This window comes from Panthera pardus, unplaced genomic scaffold (genome assembly GCF_024362965.1).
Source record: "Panthera pardus isolate Hobbes unplaced genomic scaffold, ASM2436296v1 HiC_scaffold_3, whole genome shotgun sequence".
Classification (NCBI taxonomy): domain Eukaryota; kingdom Metazoa; phylum Chordata; class Mammalia; order Carnivora; family Felidae; genus Panthera; species Panthera pardus.
Genome location: NW_026526876.1, coordinates 19066617 through 19079945, shown reverse-complemented (window position 1 = coordinate 19079945; position 13329 = coordinate 19066617). Strand labels below are relative to the sequence as shown.

The window sequence follows — 13329 nt, the reverse complement described above, 5'->3', positions numbered from 1 at the left end:
GCCCCGCCCCGCCGCCCGCTCCCCGCTGCTCCAGGCCCCTCCTTGCCCGCCCGCGCGCGGGACGCCTGGGTCCCTTCTCCCCTCTCCGGGGCTGCGTCCCCAGACCCGACACTTGGGGCCAAGTGCGGCCTCGGAGAAACCAACAGCCAGCCTGGAGCCCTGGGTTCGAGCCCGCAGCTCACTAGCTGTGTGACCTTGGGCCAGTTCGTTCGAGGATCCCTCGCTCTCTAAAGTGAGACCAGCCTCTTGGGGACTGGCACAAAAGACGGTGAACACGCCTCATAAACTGCAAAGTACTACAGAGACTGAGGTGTTTTTAAAAGGCTTGTCCCTGTGGCTGGACACCAAGACAGGTTGGACCCTCTGGGCCACAAGGCGGGCCTGAGGCAGGCTGCTGCCTGACTCCTCGCTCCCACTTTTTCTCTTCTTGTTTTGGTTCTACAGGGGGCTAACCAGAAAGGGAACTGGCCCGAGGGACCCGCGGAGCAGGCACGATGGGGTCCCAGGGTGCCTGAGGTGTGAGCAGAAGGCAGGCAGGCCGCAGCAGCGGAGCCAAGCCGCCAGAGGGACAGTGGGTTCCAGGCCTGACTGCCAAACACCCTCCGGCCCCCAAGAGTCCCCAGAGCAGGGAGCTGGCTCTGCAGCGCCACCTGGTGACAGGCGGGGAGCCGTGGCTGGAAGGTGACCCCCGGCCCCAAAAGAAGTTGCACACCAACCACCGGCCCTCCGCCACAGCTGTTTTATTTCCAGTATATTCCTGACCTGGTGACCCTCCACAGTCCGGCGGAAAAGAGGTGGGAGGGAGGAAAGTCAGCCTGCACTTCCACCCACCCCTAAAGTTATCTCTGGCGAGGGTGACCTTTCGCCAGGGGAAAGCACGCAGAGGGCCCTGGAAAAGAGGCGGCCAAGGCCCCGTGCCAGGGCGGGCAGGCGACACAGCTGTGGCTCAGAGTCCTGCTGGCTGACCCAGGCCCCTCTCCCCTGCACAGCATGCCTTCCGTCCCTGCCAGGCTGGGATCTAGGCTCAGCGCCCCAGCAGTCCCAGCATCTCCTGAGGATCCAGCAGCTTCTCCCGGGGCTTCCCAGCACCCTTGCCCCGGGACACTTCCTCGGCATCCAGCTTCTCCCAGTCCGAGAAAGAGACAGGCTGGACCCCTGAGGCACAGGGAAGAGAAGTCACTGCCTCCACCTCCTCCTCCAGCCCCGAGCACCCTTCCCAAGCAGCGGAAAGGCCCAGGGCTGCCCACCACACCTCCCAAGAGCTCACATGGGGCCCAGACCTCGGCTGCTGAGCAGGGCCTCGATGGCTGCATAGCCAGGCCTGGGACCCGGTGGCAGCAGCCCAGCCTTCAGGTCCTGCAACAGCATCTGGCCGGTGAGGAAGCTGTCAGTCATGGTGGTGGCGATGACGCCTGTGGGCCCGCGCTTCACCCAGCCGCTGCAGTAGAGGCCTGGCAGGGGATAACAAAGGGTCAGGAAAGGACAGGTAGCTGGATACTTCTGGCAAGTCTAAGCCCCCAGGGCACACACCTATGCATGCACACGCGTGCACACCCCAAGCACACCCACGCTGGCCCGCGGTCCTGGACTCTTCTCAACCTGTTCCTATCACAGTCTCCATCTCAGTTTCCATCTCAGTCTCCCTGTCGACCAGGAGCTCCCTGAGGGTAGGAGATGGGTCTTGGCCCGCCTCCAGTCTTAGCAGGCCCTTCTAAATACTAACAGAATGGGCGCCTGGGTGGCTCAGTCGGTTGAGCGTCTGACTTCAGCTCAGGTCATCATCTCGCAGTTCGTGGGTTCAAGCCCCACGTTGGTCTCTGTGCTGACAGCTCGGAGCCTGGACCCTGCTTCAGATTCTGTGTCTCCCTCTCTCTCTGCCCCTCCCCCGCTTATGCTCTCTCTCCATCAAAAATAAATAAATGTAAAAAAAATTTAAAAAAAATACTAGCAGAATGAATGAATGGGTATTTAATCAGACTGGAGGCTCCTTTAGGACAGGGGCTGTGGTTTCCTCTCTAGTCCCAGCACCGAGCACAGGGGCCTAGCCCAAAGCACGCCTCAGTCAAGTGACCGACTAGATCACCAGGCATATGTGGGCATGTCGGCTAGACTGAGAACCTCCCTCCTAGCTAGAGCCAGGAGGAGGGTGGCTGGGTCCCAGGACAGCGTCCCGGAACAGCATCCTGGCTCAGAGCGGTTTCTTAGTGCATGTCACTGGCCGAATGAATGAATGAACGGCCCCAGGTGATGCCAGCCTCTCCATCCCCCACCATGGTTTCGTGCCCAGATTTCAGCATCCTCTCACCTGGCACATCTACAACCCGGCCTTCCATATTGGGGATGACCCCAAGCTTGGGGTCAAAGGGCACACTGGGATCGATGGGACGGCTCTTATACCCAACGCTGCTCAGTACCAGCCCACAAGGGAGGTCTTCCGTGTCTCCAGTGGGCACTGCCCGGGCAGCCTCACCGACACCCTGTTGAGGAGAATGTGGGCAACACCGGGCTGGGGTGGGGAGACTTGAGAAGGCGGGTATCTTTGAGTAACATGAGACTTGCCTCCAGTCTGGTGACTGCCAGGCGAATGCCTGCTGCCCGTCGCCCGTCTGGTGATGGCAGCACCTGCTGGGGGCTTCGGAAAAAGCGGAGGCCCCAGGCGCGGGAGGCCGGTGCCTGGCGGGCAGCGTCCTCTGTCCCTGGCTTCTCCGTGGCTGTTCGAAGCAGCAGTTCTGTGAGCCTCTTCCTCGGGCGGGGGACGTCTGTCAGCAATGAGAACATCTCAGGCCTGGCCCTGGGTTACAGCCCTCGCCCCCAGTGCTCTCCCCCGAGCCCTGTCTGACCTAGACCATCCCCTTCCTAGAGAGCTGGGGGGCCAGGTCAGGGCCCCTCACCCTTGATTCTGTCCTGAAGGCCCAAGAAATCCGCAGGATCCAAAATGGGCCGGGTTCCTGGTAACTGAATCATCTCCCGAAGCTCCTTGGGGATGGGAGGTAGGGGAGGAGTTCAGGCCCAGAGCACTGTCCACTCTGGAGCCCACCCCACAGACCAGACCACAGGGGAGACACCCCACCCGCCACCACAGAAGGCACTAGGCCCCAGGGCCCTGCCGGGCTCCCCCTCTTCCACCGTAGGCAGGAGCCATTCTCGGGGGCTCAGTCCTGCCACACCTCCCAAGGGCAGACCATCTATTTGGGACCCTGACCCCTCTCCCTCTGGCCCCGGCACCTTAATGGTGAAGGCCACTTGCAGGGGTCCGCGTCGGCCCACTATCCACACCGTCTTCACCCGACTCTGCCTCAGTACCCCCAGGGCAGCCTCTGTGATGTCCGTTTTCTGGCACAAAAGGAGGGCTTAAAGTCATCGGGCACTGACCAGGCAAGGGGCCTTTTCATTTGGCTGTTTCCCTACCCTCCGTGGGGAGAAGCTCTGCAGCCTGAAACGGCACCACTGCCCCACCTGGTGGCCAGATGGAGCACTGCCTCCAATTCTGCAAACGGCTCCAACTAGTAGCCAGCCAGGCTCCTTCCTGCTCTTTCCTTCAACAAGTGTCCACTCAGTGTTTTGCTTGGGCCAGGCACTAGGCAAGGGGCATGGGGGTGGGGTGTCAGTGGTAAGCAAAAGAGACACGGTGCTGGCCCTCACAGAGCTTCTGATCTGGTAAGAGAGAGTGACACTTATCAAATATTCATTAATAAGTATAAAATTGTCATGGTGACAATGTGCCTTGAAACAGAAGTAGACAAGTCTATGAGAGGGTATTATAGGGAAATAGACCTATTAAGGCAGTACTGGAGGGCTTCCTGGAGGAAGGGACAGCTGAGCCAAGAACTAAAAGATGAACACAGGTTAACTGGCAGGGGGAGTGATGTACACACTGAATAGGTGTTTGTTTGTTTGTTTGTTTGTTTAAGGCCCACGTAGCTAGAGTGCAGAAAGCGAAGTGGAAACGGTATGAGGCAAAGCTCACGGGCTGCCTTTCGGAAGGCTTCTGCCTGGCACCATAGGGAAACAGAGGCACTGAGCTCAGTTTGGAGGATGAGGCCTGAACCCTGCAGGCAGTGGCACCCTCTCCTCAGTGTGCCCCCAGCCTCCCCCCCCCCCCACCCCGCCTCCAGCCCTGACCTACCCACTCACCTCCAGGTGCTCAGGTGGGGTCAGCAGGATCCGGGCCACATCCAGAGCCACATTCCCTTGCCCCAGAATCACGGCTGTGTCACAGCTCAGGTCTGGTGCCAGCTAGTAGGGAGAGGTCCAGGTAGGGCTCCCCTAGCCTTGGCCCCAGTCAGTCTCATCTCAGCTCATGCCCAATCCCCAGTTGAGCCCCCAGGCTTCCCCACACTCAGAAAGCCCACCCCACCTGAGCCTCAGCGGAAGCCCCTCCTCTCCTACCCAGCCCCGCCTTCTCCCAGAGGCCTTCCCTGGCTGACCTCCCCCCTCAGGCAGCCTGATGCTTCACATCTCATCTCACTGGGGACCTCCCAGTTTTGGACAGCGGCTCCCTCGCCCCCCAGCTACGGCATCCAAGAGCCGCCCCTGGCCCTGGCTGAGGGGTGGGGAGGAAGAAGTAGCAGGAGTGCTCCCCAAACTCACCTCCCGGTTCTCAGGAAGCCCATTGTACCAGCCCACAAAGGCCCGGGCCGAGAAGACCCCAGGCAGCTCCTCACCAGGAATTTCCAGGGCCCGATGGTCCTCTGCCCCATAGCTCTGAGGAAAGACCCAGAGTGCTTGGCACCAGCTAAGGGGCCAGGCAGACCCTGGTAGGCCTCCTTCCAGCTCCCCTGCCCAGTGGCTTGGGCCTCACCCCTACCACCTTCCATCCCTCGGCCAGTGGCCGCCCTGCCCCAATCCCCTGCCCACCCTGCCCCCCACCCGTGGGCACTCACCAGCACCACAGCGTGGTAGGCTGCCCGGAGCTCCGGCACAGCCACGTCCCTGCCCACCACCACATTGCCACGGAAGGCACATCGGGCCGAGCGAGCCGTCTGGGTAAAGGTGTTGATGACATTCTGCAACAGGCCCCAGAGGGGAACGGGTTAGGGGCCGGGCACTTCAGGAACCATGCCTGAGCCACCCTCGCCTCACAATGTCCCCAGGCGGGAACCCGGGTGACATCCAGACAGAGCGCCCGGGGTCATTCCATGCAGCCAGGGAGCCCCCTTTCCCTCCTCAGCGTAACCCGTCTCCAAACTCCCTCCTCGGGCCCAGAGAGACCCACCTTCACCTCGGGGTGGTCGGGCGCCACGCCAAAGCGCACCAGGCCGAAGGGCACAAGCTGCTTCTCGTAGATGTCCACGTGGGCCTGGGGGTGGTGCTGGGGAGAGGGCGACAGTCGGTGGGGCTGAGGGAGAGGCTGGGCCCTAGGGCTCCTCCCATCCCCGTTGGGGCAGGAGAGCCCAGCTCAGCGGGGGGCGGACACAAGGAGGAAGAGGGGCCCCCAACTCCCCAGCAGCCTGGAGACCCAGACAAGAGGACTGGGGCAGCATGGTGGCATGGGCAGCCGAGGTCAGCCCTCGGGACTGCCAGCCCATCGCGAGGGGAGGAAGGAGGCAGCTCTCCCGCCACTGGAGTTGCGGCCGGGGAGCTTTTTCACCCACTTGGCTCAGGCATGACACGCAGCCCTGCCTTTGAACCCTCCCATACTTCTAAAAATGCTCAGCCAGTCTGATGAGCTGAGAACTACGCTTTGAACTTGAGAGCCGCCTTAGCTCCAGCCTCCACAATCATCCTGTTGGAAAAGGGGTCCACGAGACATGGGAGGGAGGGACGTGGAAGGGAGAAGGAGATCGAAGCGGCTCACTCTCGGTCTTAGAAAAAACGAGCTCACTTATACAGTGGTCCCACGTGGCCTGCCCTCTGGAGCACCTACAGGGGCCACGGGGAAAGCAAAGGGTTGCGGTTGGGCAGACAAGTTGGGTCTGGCTCTGCCACCGACCAGTCACACGGCCCTGGCCAGTCCCGAGATCTGCCTGGGTGTCAGATTCTTCCTCTGCAAACCGGGACAGATAACAGCCCCCTCTCGGGGGTGTTGGGAAGCATCCAGAAGGTCAGGACCGTGAGAGATGCTGGGCCACAGCGGGTTTGGAGTCAAGAGGTTGGGGCTCCCATGGATGACACTGCCCTGCCTTGGGGCACCCCTATCGGAGGCTCTTGCTGTGATGCTCCCGATTCAATGGGACTCAAGCCAAATAAGCTCCTGCCCACCAGTCGCCCTCACCCCTACAAAGGCTCACACTCACCTCCTCACCTTTGTCCAAATCCCCTCTTGCCCTCCACTCCGCTGCCTGCGCCCAAGTCCAGGCTCCCCACCACCCACCTGTCCGAACGTGCCTGGGGAGTTATTTCTGGAGAACTGTAAGGCCCCGGGAAAGTGAATGGTGTAACTGCTGAAACGTCAGCGATGTTCGGGTCTCGAGGCTGTCGAGTGCGATAGCACTATGAGAACACAGCCCCGTGATCGCCCAGGAGCCAGTTAGGGAACAGACCCACTGTAATTGCTTAACAGTCCTTGAAACCGCACGGCTTCCCTGCATGCTTTCACGTAAACACCAGATGTGTGTTTGGTCGATGTCTGGAGGCTCCTCGTGTCTTCCTCCCACGCTTTAACATTCTTGCGTGTTTCTACCCGGCGAACATGACATAGAGACCACGTGCCGTTTGCTGCTGCTGTTTCGCTGGCAGAGGTCAGCCCTGCACGTCCGCTCGGTCTAAGTGTCTGAGGACTTTGTCTTCAGTGCGTGGCTACACGTGCCTCCTACTGTCCCCATCCAGGCCAGCCACCGGCTGTGCCCGAACCACCTCCCTCACGCCCCACTGATGCCGTCTCCACTCCGCAGGGACCAACCCCAGCCCCTCCGCTGTCCGGCTCTGTCCCACAGCGAAGTTTCTTAACTTCTCCTACAACGGAACAGCTCTTCTGGGTGATGCCTGTGATCAAATGAGCGAGGCCTGAAGCCCTTAGCCCCGCAGTTGACCCACTGTGAGCGTTCAATCAAAAAGGCACCCTTTGAGGAGCACCTGGGTGGCTCAGCCGGTTAAATGTCCGACTTCGGCTCAGGTCAGGATCTCACAGTTCTGTGGGTTCAAGCCCCGCGTCGGGCTCTGTGCTGACAGTTCAAGAGCCTGGAGGCTGCTTTGATTCTGTGTCTCCTTCTCTCTCTCTGCCCCTCCTCCACTTGTGCTCTCCCTCTCTCTCTCAAAAATAAATGAATAAACATTAAGAAAAAAAAGCTGCCTTTTACCATTACTGCTGCACGCAATCACCTTGCCCACAAACCTGCCCTGCCTGCCCACCGCCAAGGGACAGAGTGCAAACTGCTCAGCCTGGCAGTCCGTATCATACACAACCTGGCTTTTCATCTTTCATCCTTCTTTCCTGCTATGGAGCCTTCCCTCCTGGTCACACCACCCCCTGCAAGTCCAAGGCCAGCTCCCCAGTGCTAGACCTGCTGGTGTGTTTACTGAGATCTCTCATGGCCGACCTTGTCTTCAGAGAACTCTCTCTTCTCTGACTCAGCTCCCCCCTCCCCCTCTGGCTGTTCTTTCTCAGGCTTCTTCTCTTCTGCCCCTGCCCCCACCCAACTCCCAATGAAAACATTCTCTGAGGTTCTTCCAATGTGGGACCCCTCCCCTCTCCCAGACACACATTCCCTGGGGAAGCTGCAGCCACTCCCTCCTGTGACCTCAGATTCCCATGGACCTGCTGCTGTTCCACTCTCTCCCCTGCCCGGACTGTCCCCTCCAAACCTGAACCCCTGGATGACACTACAGACCCCTCAAACCCATCCAGATGGAAGTCAACTCCCCATTCCGCCCAAACTCTCCCCTTCTGCTCCTCTGTTCCCCCCCATCCCATCCACCCAGAGCCCAAGCTAGAACCTGGGGCTCCTCCCCGGCTCCCCTCAACCCTGCCCAGTCGGTCAGTCATCCTCCCCTCCTGTGCCCCGCTGCCACGTCCGCAGCTCTCCATTGCTCTCCTGGCCACCTAGTCCTGCCTCCCCGCTCCGCTGTCTACCCTACAGGCAGAGAGACTTTCCTGTCCAAAATGGGCTGCTTGCCTAAAACTTTTCAGTGAAGTCAACCTACTTAGAGCAGTGGGCTTCTGAATCCCCTGGTCGGGGCAGGGGGGGGGGGTTCTGTTTAAAATTGTTGATTCCTGGGGCGCCTGGGTGGCTCAGTTGGTTAAGCAACTGACTTCTGCTCAGGATGTGGTCTCACAGCTCATGGGTTCAAGCCCCACGTCAGGCTCTGTGCTGACAGCTCAGAGCCTGGAGCCTGCTTCGAATTCTGTGTCTCCCTCTCTTTCTCTGCAACTTCCCCCACTTTTGCTGTCTCTCTCTCTCTCTCTCTCTCTCTCAAAAATAGATAAACGTAAAAAAGTTTTTTTTAATTACATTGTTGATTCCTAGGCCCCAGCCCCAGTTTGATCAGGTGTGAGGTAGGCCCAGAAACGTGCATGGAAATACCTATCCCGTGGGACTGATGGAAGGAGGGGGAGGTGAGTGGACTGAAAAACTGCCTGCCTGCAGGCCCGGCCGGAGCCTTCCGAGGCGCCCTGGCTCTGGGCTCATCAGCTCTCCACGCTTAACACACAAGCCTGTCTTCCCAAACTCACCTGTCCCCAAAGGGACACTCTCTCCTCCCTCCGGGCCTTGCCCATGGGGCTCTCAGTGCCTGGGCCTCTCTTGCCTGCCACCTACCCCTCGCCCACCCGGCAGCTCCTTCTGTCCTTCAGACAGCACTTTGGACACCTCCTCCTCCAGGCTGAGTTGGGTGCAGCTCTCTGTACACCACGCCCTCCACCCCCAGTTTCTTACACTATCAGAGGCTTAGAAACTGTAAACTCTCTTCCTCTCCACTCCACAACCCCCCTACATTAGACTGGTATGTCCTTGAGCGTAGGGCTCATGTCTGTCCTGCTCACACCTATGTTCCTACCGTTGAGTCTGTGCCTGGAACGTGTCAGTGTCCAATAAAGGACTATTGAGTGAACAGCCTAGCGTGGTACCTAAGGGCAGCTCTGACCCATAAATACGCAGAATAAGCTCATGGTTGCCAGAGAGGAGAGGGTGGAGGGATGGGTAAAATGGGTGAAGGGGAGTGGGAGGCATAGGTTTCCAGTTATCTAATGAATAAGTCACAGGGATGAAACGTACAGCATGGGCAACACAGGCAACGGTGCTGTGAAAGCCCGCCCGGTGACAGATGGTAGCTACCCTAGGGGGAAACATAACAGTGTAACATACACACTGGGGGAGAATCACTATGTTGAACGCCTGAAACTAATGCAACATTGTGTATCAACTATACTTCGATTAAAATACATTTGGGGGGTGGGGGGTGGGGGGCGCAGGTGGTTCACCTACCAGTCAGGAAATCTGACTCTTGAATTCCACTCAGGTCATGATCTCACAGTTTGTCAGTTCAAGCCCCGCATCGGGCTCCATGCTGACAGTGCAGAGCCTGCTTGGGATTCTGTCTCCCTCTCTCTCTGCCCCTCCCTCGCTTGTTCTCTGTCTCTCTCTCAAAAATAAATAAAAATGAACTTAAAAAAAATAAAAAATTGGGGCACCTGGGTGGCTCAGTCGGTTAAGCGTCAGACTTTGGCTCAGGTCATGATCTTGCGGTTTGTGAGTTCAAGCCCCGCGTCGGGCTCTGTGCTGATGGCTCAGAGCCTGGAGCCTGCTTCAGATTCTGTGCCTCTCCATCTCTCGGCCCCTCCCATGCTCATGCTCTGTGTCTCTCTGTCTCTCAATAATAAATAGATGTTAAAAAAAATTTTTTTAAATAAAAAATAAAAATAAATACATGTTTTTAATTAAAAAAAAAAAAGAAAAGAGCAGCCCTGCCATCTGCCTGCCTGCATTGAGAGCCTAGCACCTTCCCCGTCCGGGGGGACTCTGGGCAGTGTCACTCAGCCTCAGTGTCCTGACCTGTGAAGTGAGAGTCAGGACACCTGCTTCAGAGGTTGTCATGGGGAGATGAGATGCTGTACGGTACCTGGCTTGGCTAAGTGCCACTGCCCCTGACATGTTGCACTGTGTTCCTGTCTGGGGAGCACACCCAGTAGCTTGGAACACCCAGTGGGCAAGGACTGGCTTGTAACTGGCTCTGTGTCCATCCCCCGGCACCTCTTACAAGGAAAGCGTGTGCAAGTGTGCAGGTCAGAGCCCCTGCTCACACTGGGGGCACTGAGAAGCCCGCCTGGAAGGCCCAATTTTGCTCCCCAGATTTCAGGCTCAGCTAGCAAGTGCCCCTTACGCAAAACCCTCCCGGATCTCCCCTGACCCTGTGGGATCCCCAGTCTCCATCCCAGGGTTGAGCGCTGTTCTACCACATGGCAGTTTGCCCATGCATGACCCCTCCGCACGCAGCAGGTCCTCCCCAAAGCCCGTGGCCTCCTTCAGTGAAGCTGAAATGCACCTTCTCCAGGAAACACTTTCTGACTGACTGCACCTCACTTAGCTCATGCTGTTCACATCACAGTAACTAGTTCTTTCCCCTGTGTTGCTTGGTCACTTTTCAGCAGGGTGTCCAACTCACGCCAGTCCCCCCCAAGACTGCCCCCCATTTAAAAAATTTTTTAATGTTTATTTTTGAGAGAGAGATAGCGTGTGAGTGGGGGAGGGGCAGAAAGAGAGAGGGAGACACAGAATCCGAAGCAGGCTCCAGGCTCTGAGCTGTCAGCACAGAGCCCGATGCGGGGCTCGAACCCACAAACCATGAGATCATGACCTGAGCCGAAGTTGGACGCTTAACCAACTGAGCTGCTCAGGTGCCCCAATCCCCCAGGTTTTAATATTGAAAACTCCATGTCCTAGGCAAACTAGGAAGATTGGTTACCCTACTTTTTAAGTTTCTGCATGTATGTGTGTATAATTAATATATTCATGCTTCCTCCTGTCTCTCCATAGACACCCCAAGTCCCTCCAAAGTGAGGCCACTGTCTCATGTCTTAGCCTAGGTCTCCATCCCTCCCCCCTCCCACTAATATCTGCCCAAGCCTCAAGGGTAACCAGCAGCCTTGGGGCCCTGCCCACCAAGGCCAACACTGTAAGCCTTGAGACTCTGGCCTTGGGGTGGGTGGAATGGGGGGGGTGGTGGAGGGCAGCCTGAAAGAACAACATAGCGCTGGAGCATGACGAAGCACCTATAAGGCCAGAAAACTCTGAGAAGAGGGGGTAGCCTCAAGACATAGGATGTTGAGGACAGAGGAGAGAAAGAAAGAAGGGAAGATGAGGGGCAGGATACAGTTATCCTGTAGGTCTACACAATCTTCCTGACGGGTTTGGCCAAAGAGGCATCTCAGACCATCTGCCACTGACCGCTGCCTATGAGGCAAACACACTTCTCCCATAGTTGAGGACCTAGACTGGGGAGCCCCAGATGGAGGTGACAAAGCATATAGGAAGTGTCCAGTCTAGATGGACTGGGAGACCCTTTCCCATCAGGGATCCAGGAGTGCTTTTAAAACCCACAGGGGTGGTACTTGCCCTCAGGATTGGAGCAGCAGGTGAATCATGGGAGAGGGAACCAGGAAGACATGGCTTACCTTTAGCAGGTGTTGGGCGGTATAGAAACCAGCTGGGCCACTGCCCACCACACAGATCTGGGGGGGCTGCTCCTGGGTGGAGAACCGCTGCCGGAAGCCTTTGTGGGAGGGAATGGGAAATGGGTGGGATGTCAGATCAACACCCCCTCCCCACTTCCCAAACCAACAACAGTGTCAGAAGATGCAGCTTCCCAAGCTTCACCCCCAATTGCCCTCTCCTCCTCTTTTTCCTCAAAACCTTGGCGTTTGCAGGATCTCTTACTTCATCTGAACCCTCAAAGTCCGTGTCTTCATCCAGAGCCCTACGTTTCACCCATGAATGTATTATGCCTACTCAACACCCCCCATCACCCCTGAAGCTGCCTGCACAGCACTTCATTTTTCTTGCAAGGTTCCCCACCCAGCCATCTAGAATACCACATCCTTCCAACCGGCTCCATATCCCAGTCTTGCTGGCGTGGACCCCCCCCCCCCCCCCCCCCGCCCCGCGCCATGCCCAACTGTGCCTCTTCTACCCACTCTCTCTCCACAGAATACTATATTGTCCATATAGATCCTGTCATTCCTATAGACCCCTGTTTTACTTCGGACTTCCCTCTCGGCCCACAGACCTTCATATAACCCTCATTCACCTCTTCTCACACCTGTGCACCTCATAGTCTCCCCTTCTCACTTCTGTGGACTAACATCTCACCGCACAGGCCCCCGCCTGCTCCCGTACACCACGCCAATCTCATCCGCATGAGATGACCTCTCCGGTCTCGCCCCTGGTCCCCTCTCACCCCTCTCCAGCCCTGCCCCAGCTCCGCCGACCCCCACACTTGGCGCTCGCAGGCCTCCCCGCACAGCCATCCGGCCCTACAGGTGCCCTGCTCCTACTCGGGGTGCTCCCGGGGAGAGGCGGCCGTGTCCGACGCCACGTCGACCAGTGCCACCAGCGCCAGCAACGCGGAGCCATGGCTGGAAAGACCAACCAGCCAGCGGACCCGACCCCGGAGATGGCCCCGCGCTCCGCGATGGGGGATCCTCGCTGCTCGCGGGCTTCGGCCCCGCCCCTCCCTAGCCCCGCCCCCAAGTCCCGCCTCCCACCCTTTGGGAGAGCGCAGCGTGGAGGCCACACTCCCCCCGCCCGAAAGAATCCCGCCCCAAAGGAGAAGTCCGCCCTCGGATCCACCCTCTATCGCTGAGGGCCCGCCCCCAGGACGTCCGAACTGTCGTGACTTAATAAATTTCTCCCCAACCTTCACCCTCCCTCCAATCGTCTAGAGGCTAGGGTTGGAGGAGAGCGAATCTTCATCGCTGTTCCAATCCCGCCTGAAGGAGAGAGCCAATTAGGAAGGGGCTTACTTTACTTAGACCCTCCCACTCAGAAACTCTCGTCGCTCTCTGATGACGCACGGGCCCTTCCCTTTTCAAAGCGAACCCTCCCTCCCTACGTCTGGTTTCTTCCTAACCAATCACGAGTCGAGTTCCAAGGGCGCCTCCCTGTCCATTGCGTAATAACCACGGAGTCCGGAAGTCTGGAAAAAAAGGGCTTCTGCCGGAGCCTTCGGGGCTTTCTGGGCGTTCTACAGGCGTGACCCTGGCCAGATGCTGTCCAGGTCGGGCTAGGGAGCATTTTAAACTTTGGAGATCCAATCCCGTTTCACCCCCCCCCCCCTTTACGTAAGTAAAGAAACGGGAGAAGCGGCTTGCCCCTGGTACTAAGGACAGGGCAGATCTCCCACCCTTGCCCAACAACACTGGAAGTAAGGGTGAGGCTGCTAAGGCACTGGCCTTGG

General features: G+C 58.2%; 1 protein-coding gene across 6 annotated transcripts; it reads right to left on the bottom strand.

Annotated features, from left to right (window-relative positions):
• Window positions 1–723: 723 nt before the first annotated feature.
• Window positions 724–12622, bottom strand: FDXR (ferredoxin reductase). Of its 6 annotated transcripts, XM_019466306.2 has the most exons (14): window positions 12428–12621; window positions 11900–11907; window positions 11712–11822; window positions 11549–11620; window positions 5216–5311; window positions 4884–5006; window positions 4591–4704; window positions 4135–4236; window positions 3226–3333; window positions 2892–2976; window positions 2560–2759; window positions 2306–2477; window positions 1281–1451; window positions 916–1155 (listed from the first exon to the last, which is right to left on the bottom strand). In XM_019466306.2, the coding sequence occupies exons 1-14, from the start codon at window positions 12504–12506 to the stop codon at window positions 1025–1027; spliced, it is 1572 nt and encodes a 523-aa protein (XP_019321851.1). In that variant the 5' UTR covers window positions 12507–12621; the 3' UTR covers window positions 916–1024. The 6 variants fall into 6 exon arrangements, with proteins under 6 accessions (XP_019321846.1, XP_019321847.1, XP_019321848.1 ...); XM_019466301.2 differs by lacking the exons at window positions 11712–11822; window positions 11900–11907 and having other exon boundaries at window positions 724–1155; window positions 1268–1451; window positions 11549–11646; window positions 12362–12621; XM_019466302.2 differs by lacking the exons at window positions 11712–11822; window positions 11900–11907 and having other exon boundaries at window positions 724–1155; window positions 1268–1451; window positions 11549–11646; window positions 12428–12619.
• Between the last annotated feature and the right edge of the window lie 707 nt (window positions 12623–13329).

What these genes read in the sequence shown, in the direction of transcription:
- FDXR (XM_019466301.2), bottom strand. Translation starts at nt 12,506, where the DNA reads ATGGCTCCGCGTTGCTGGCGCTGGTGGCACTGGTCGACGTGGCGTCGG. An exon ending in CCGCCCAACACCTGCTAAAG is followed by an intron (nt 5,312 to 11,548) that starts GTAAGCCATGTC and finishes CCCTCTCCCCAG; the next exon opens with CACCACCCCCAGGCCCACGT. An exon ending in CCCCACCTGAGCACCTGGAG is followed by an intron (nt 3,334 to 4,134) that starts GTGAGTGGGTAG and finishes CTTTTGTGCCAG; the next exon opens with AAAACGGACATCACAGAGGC.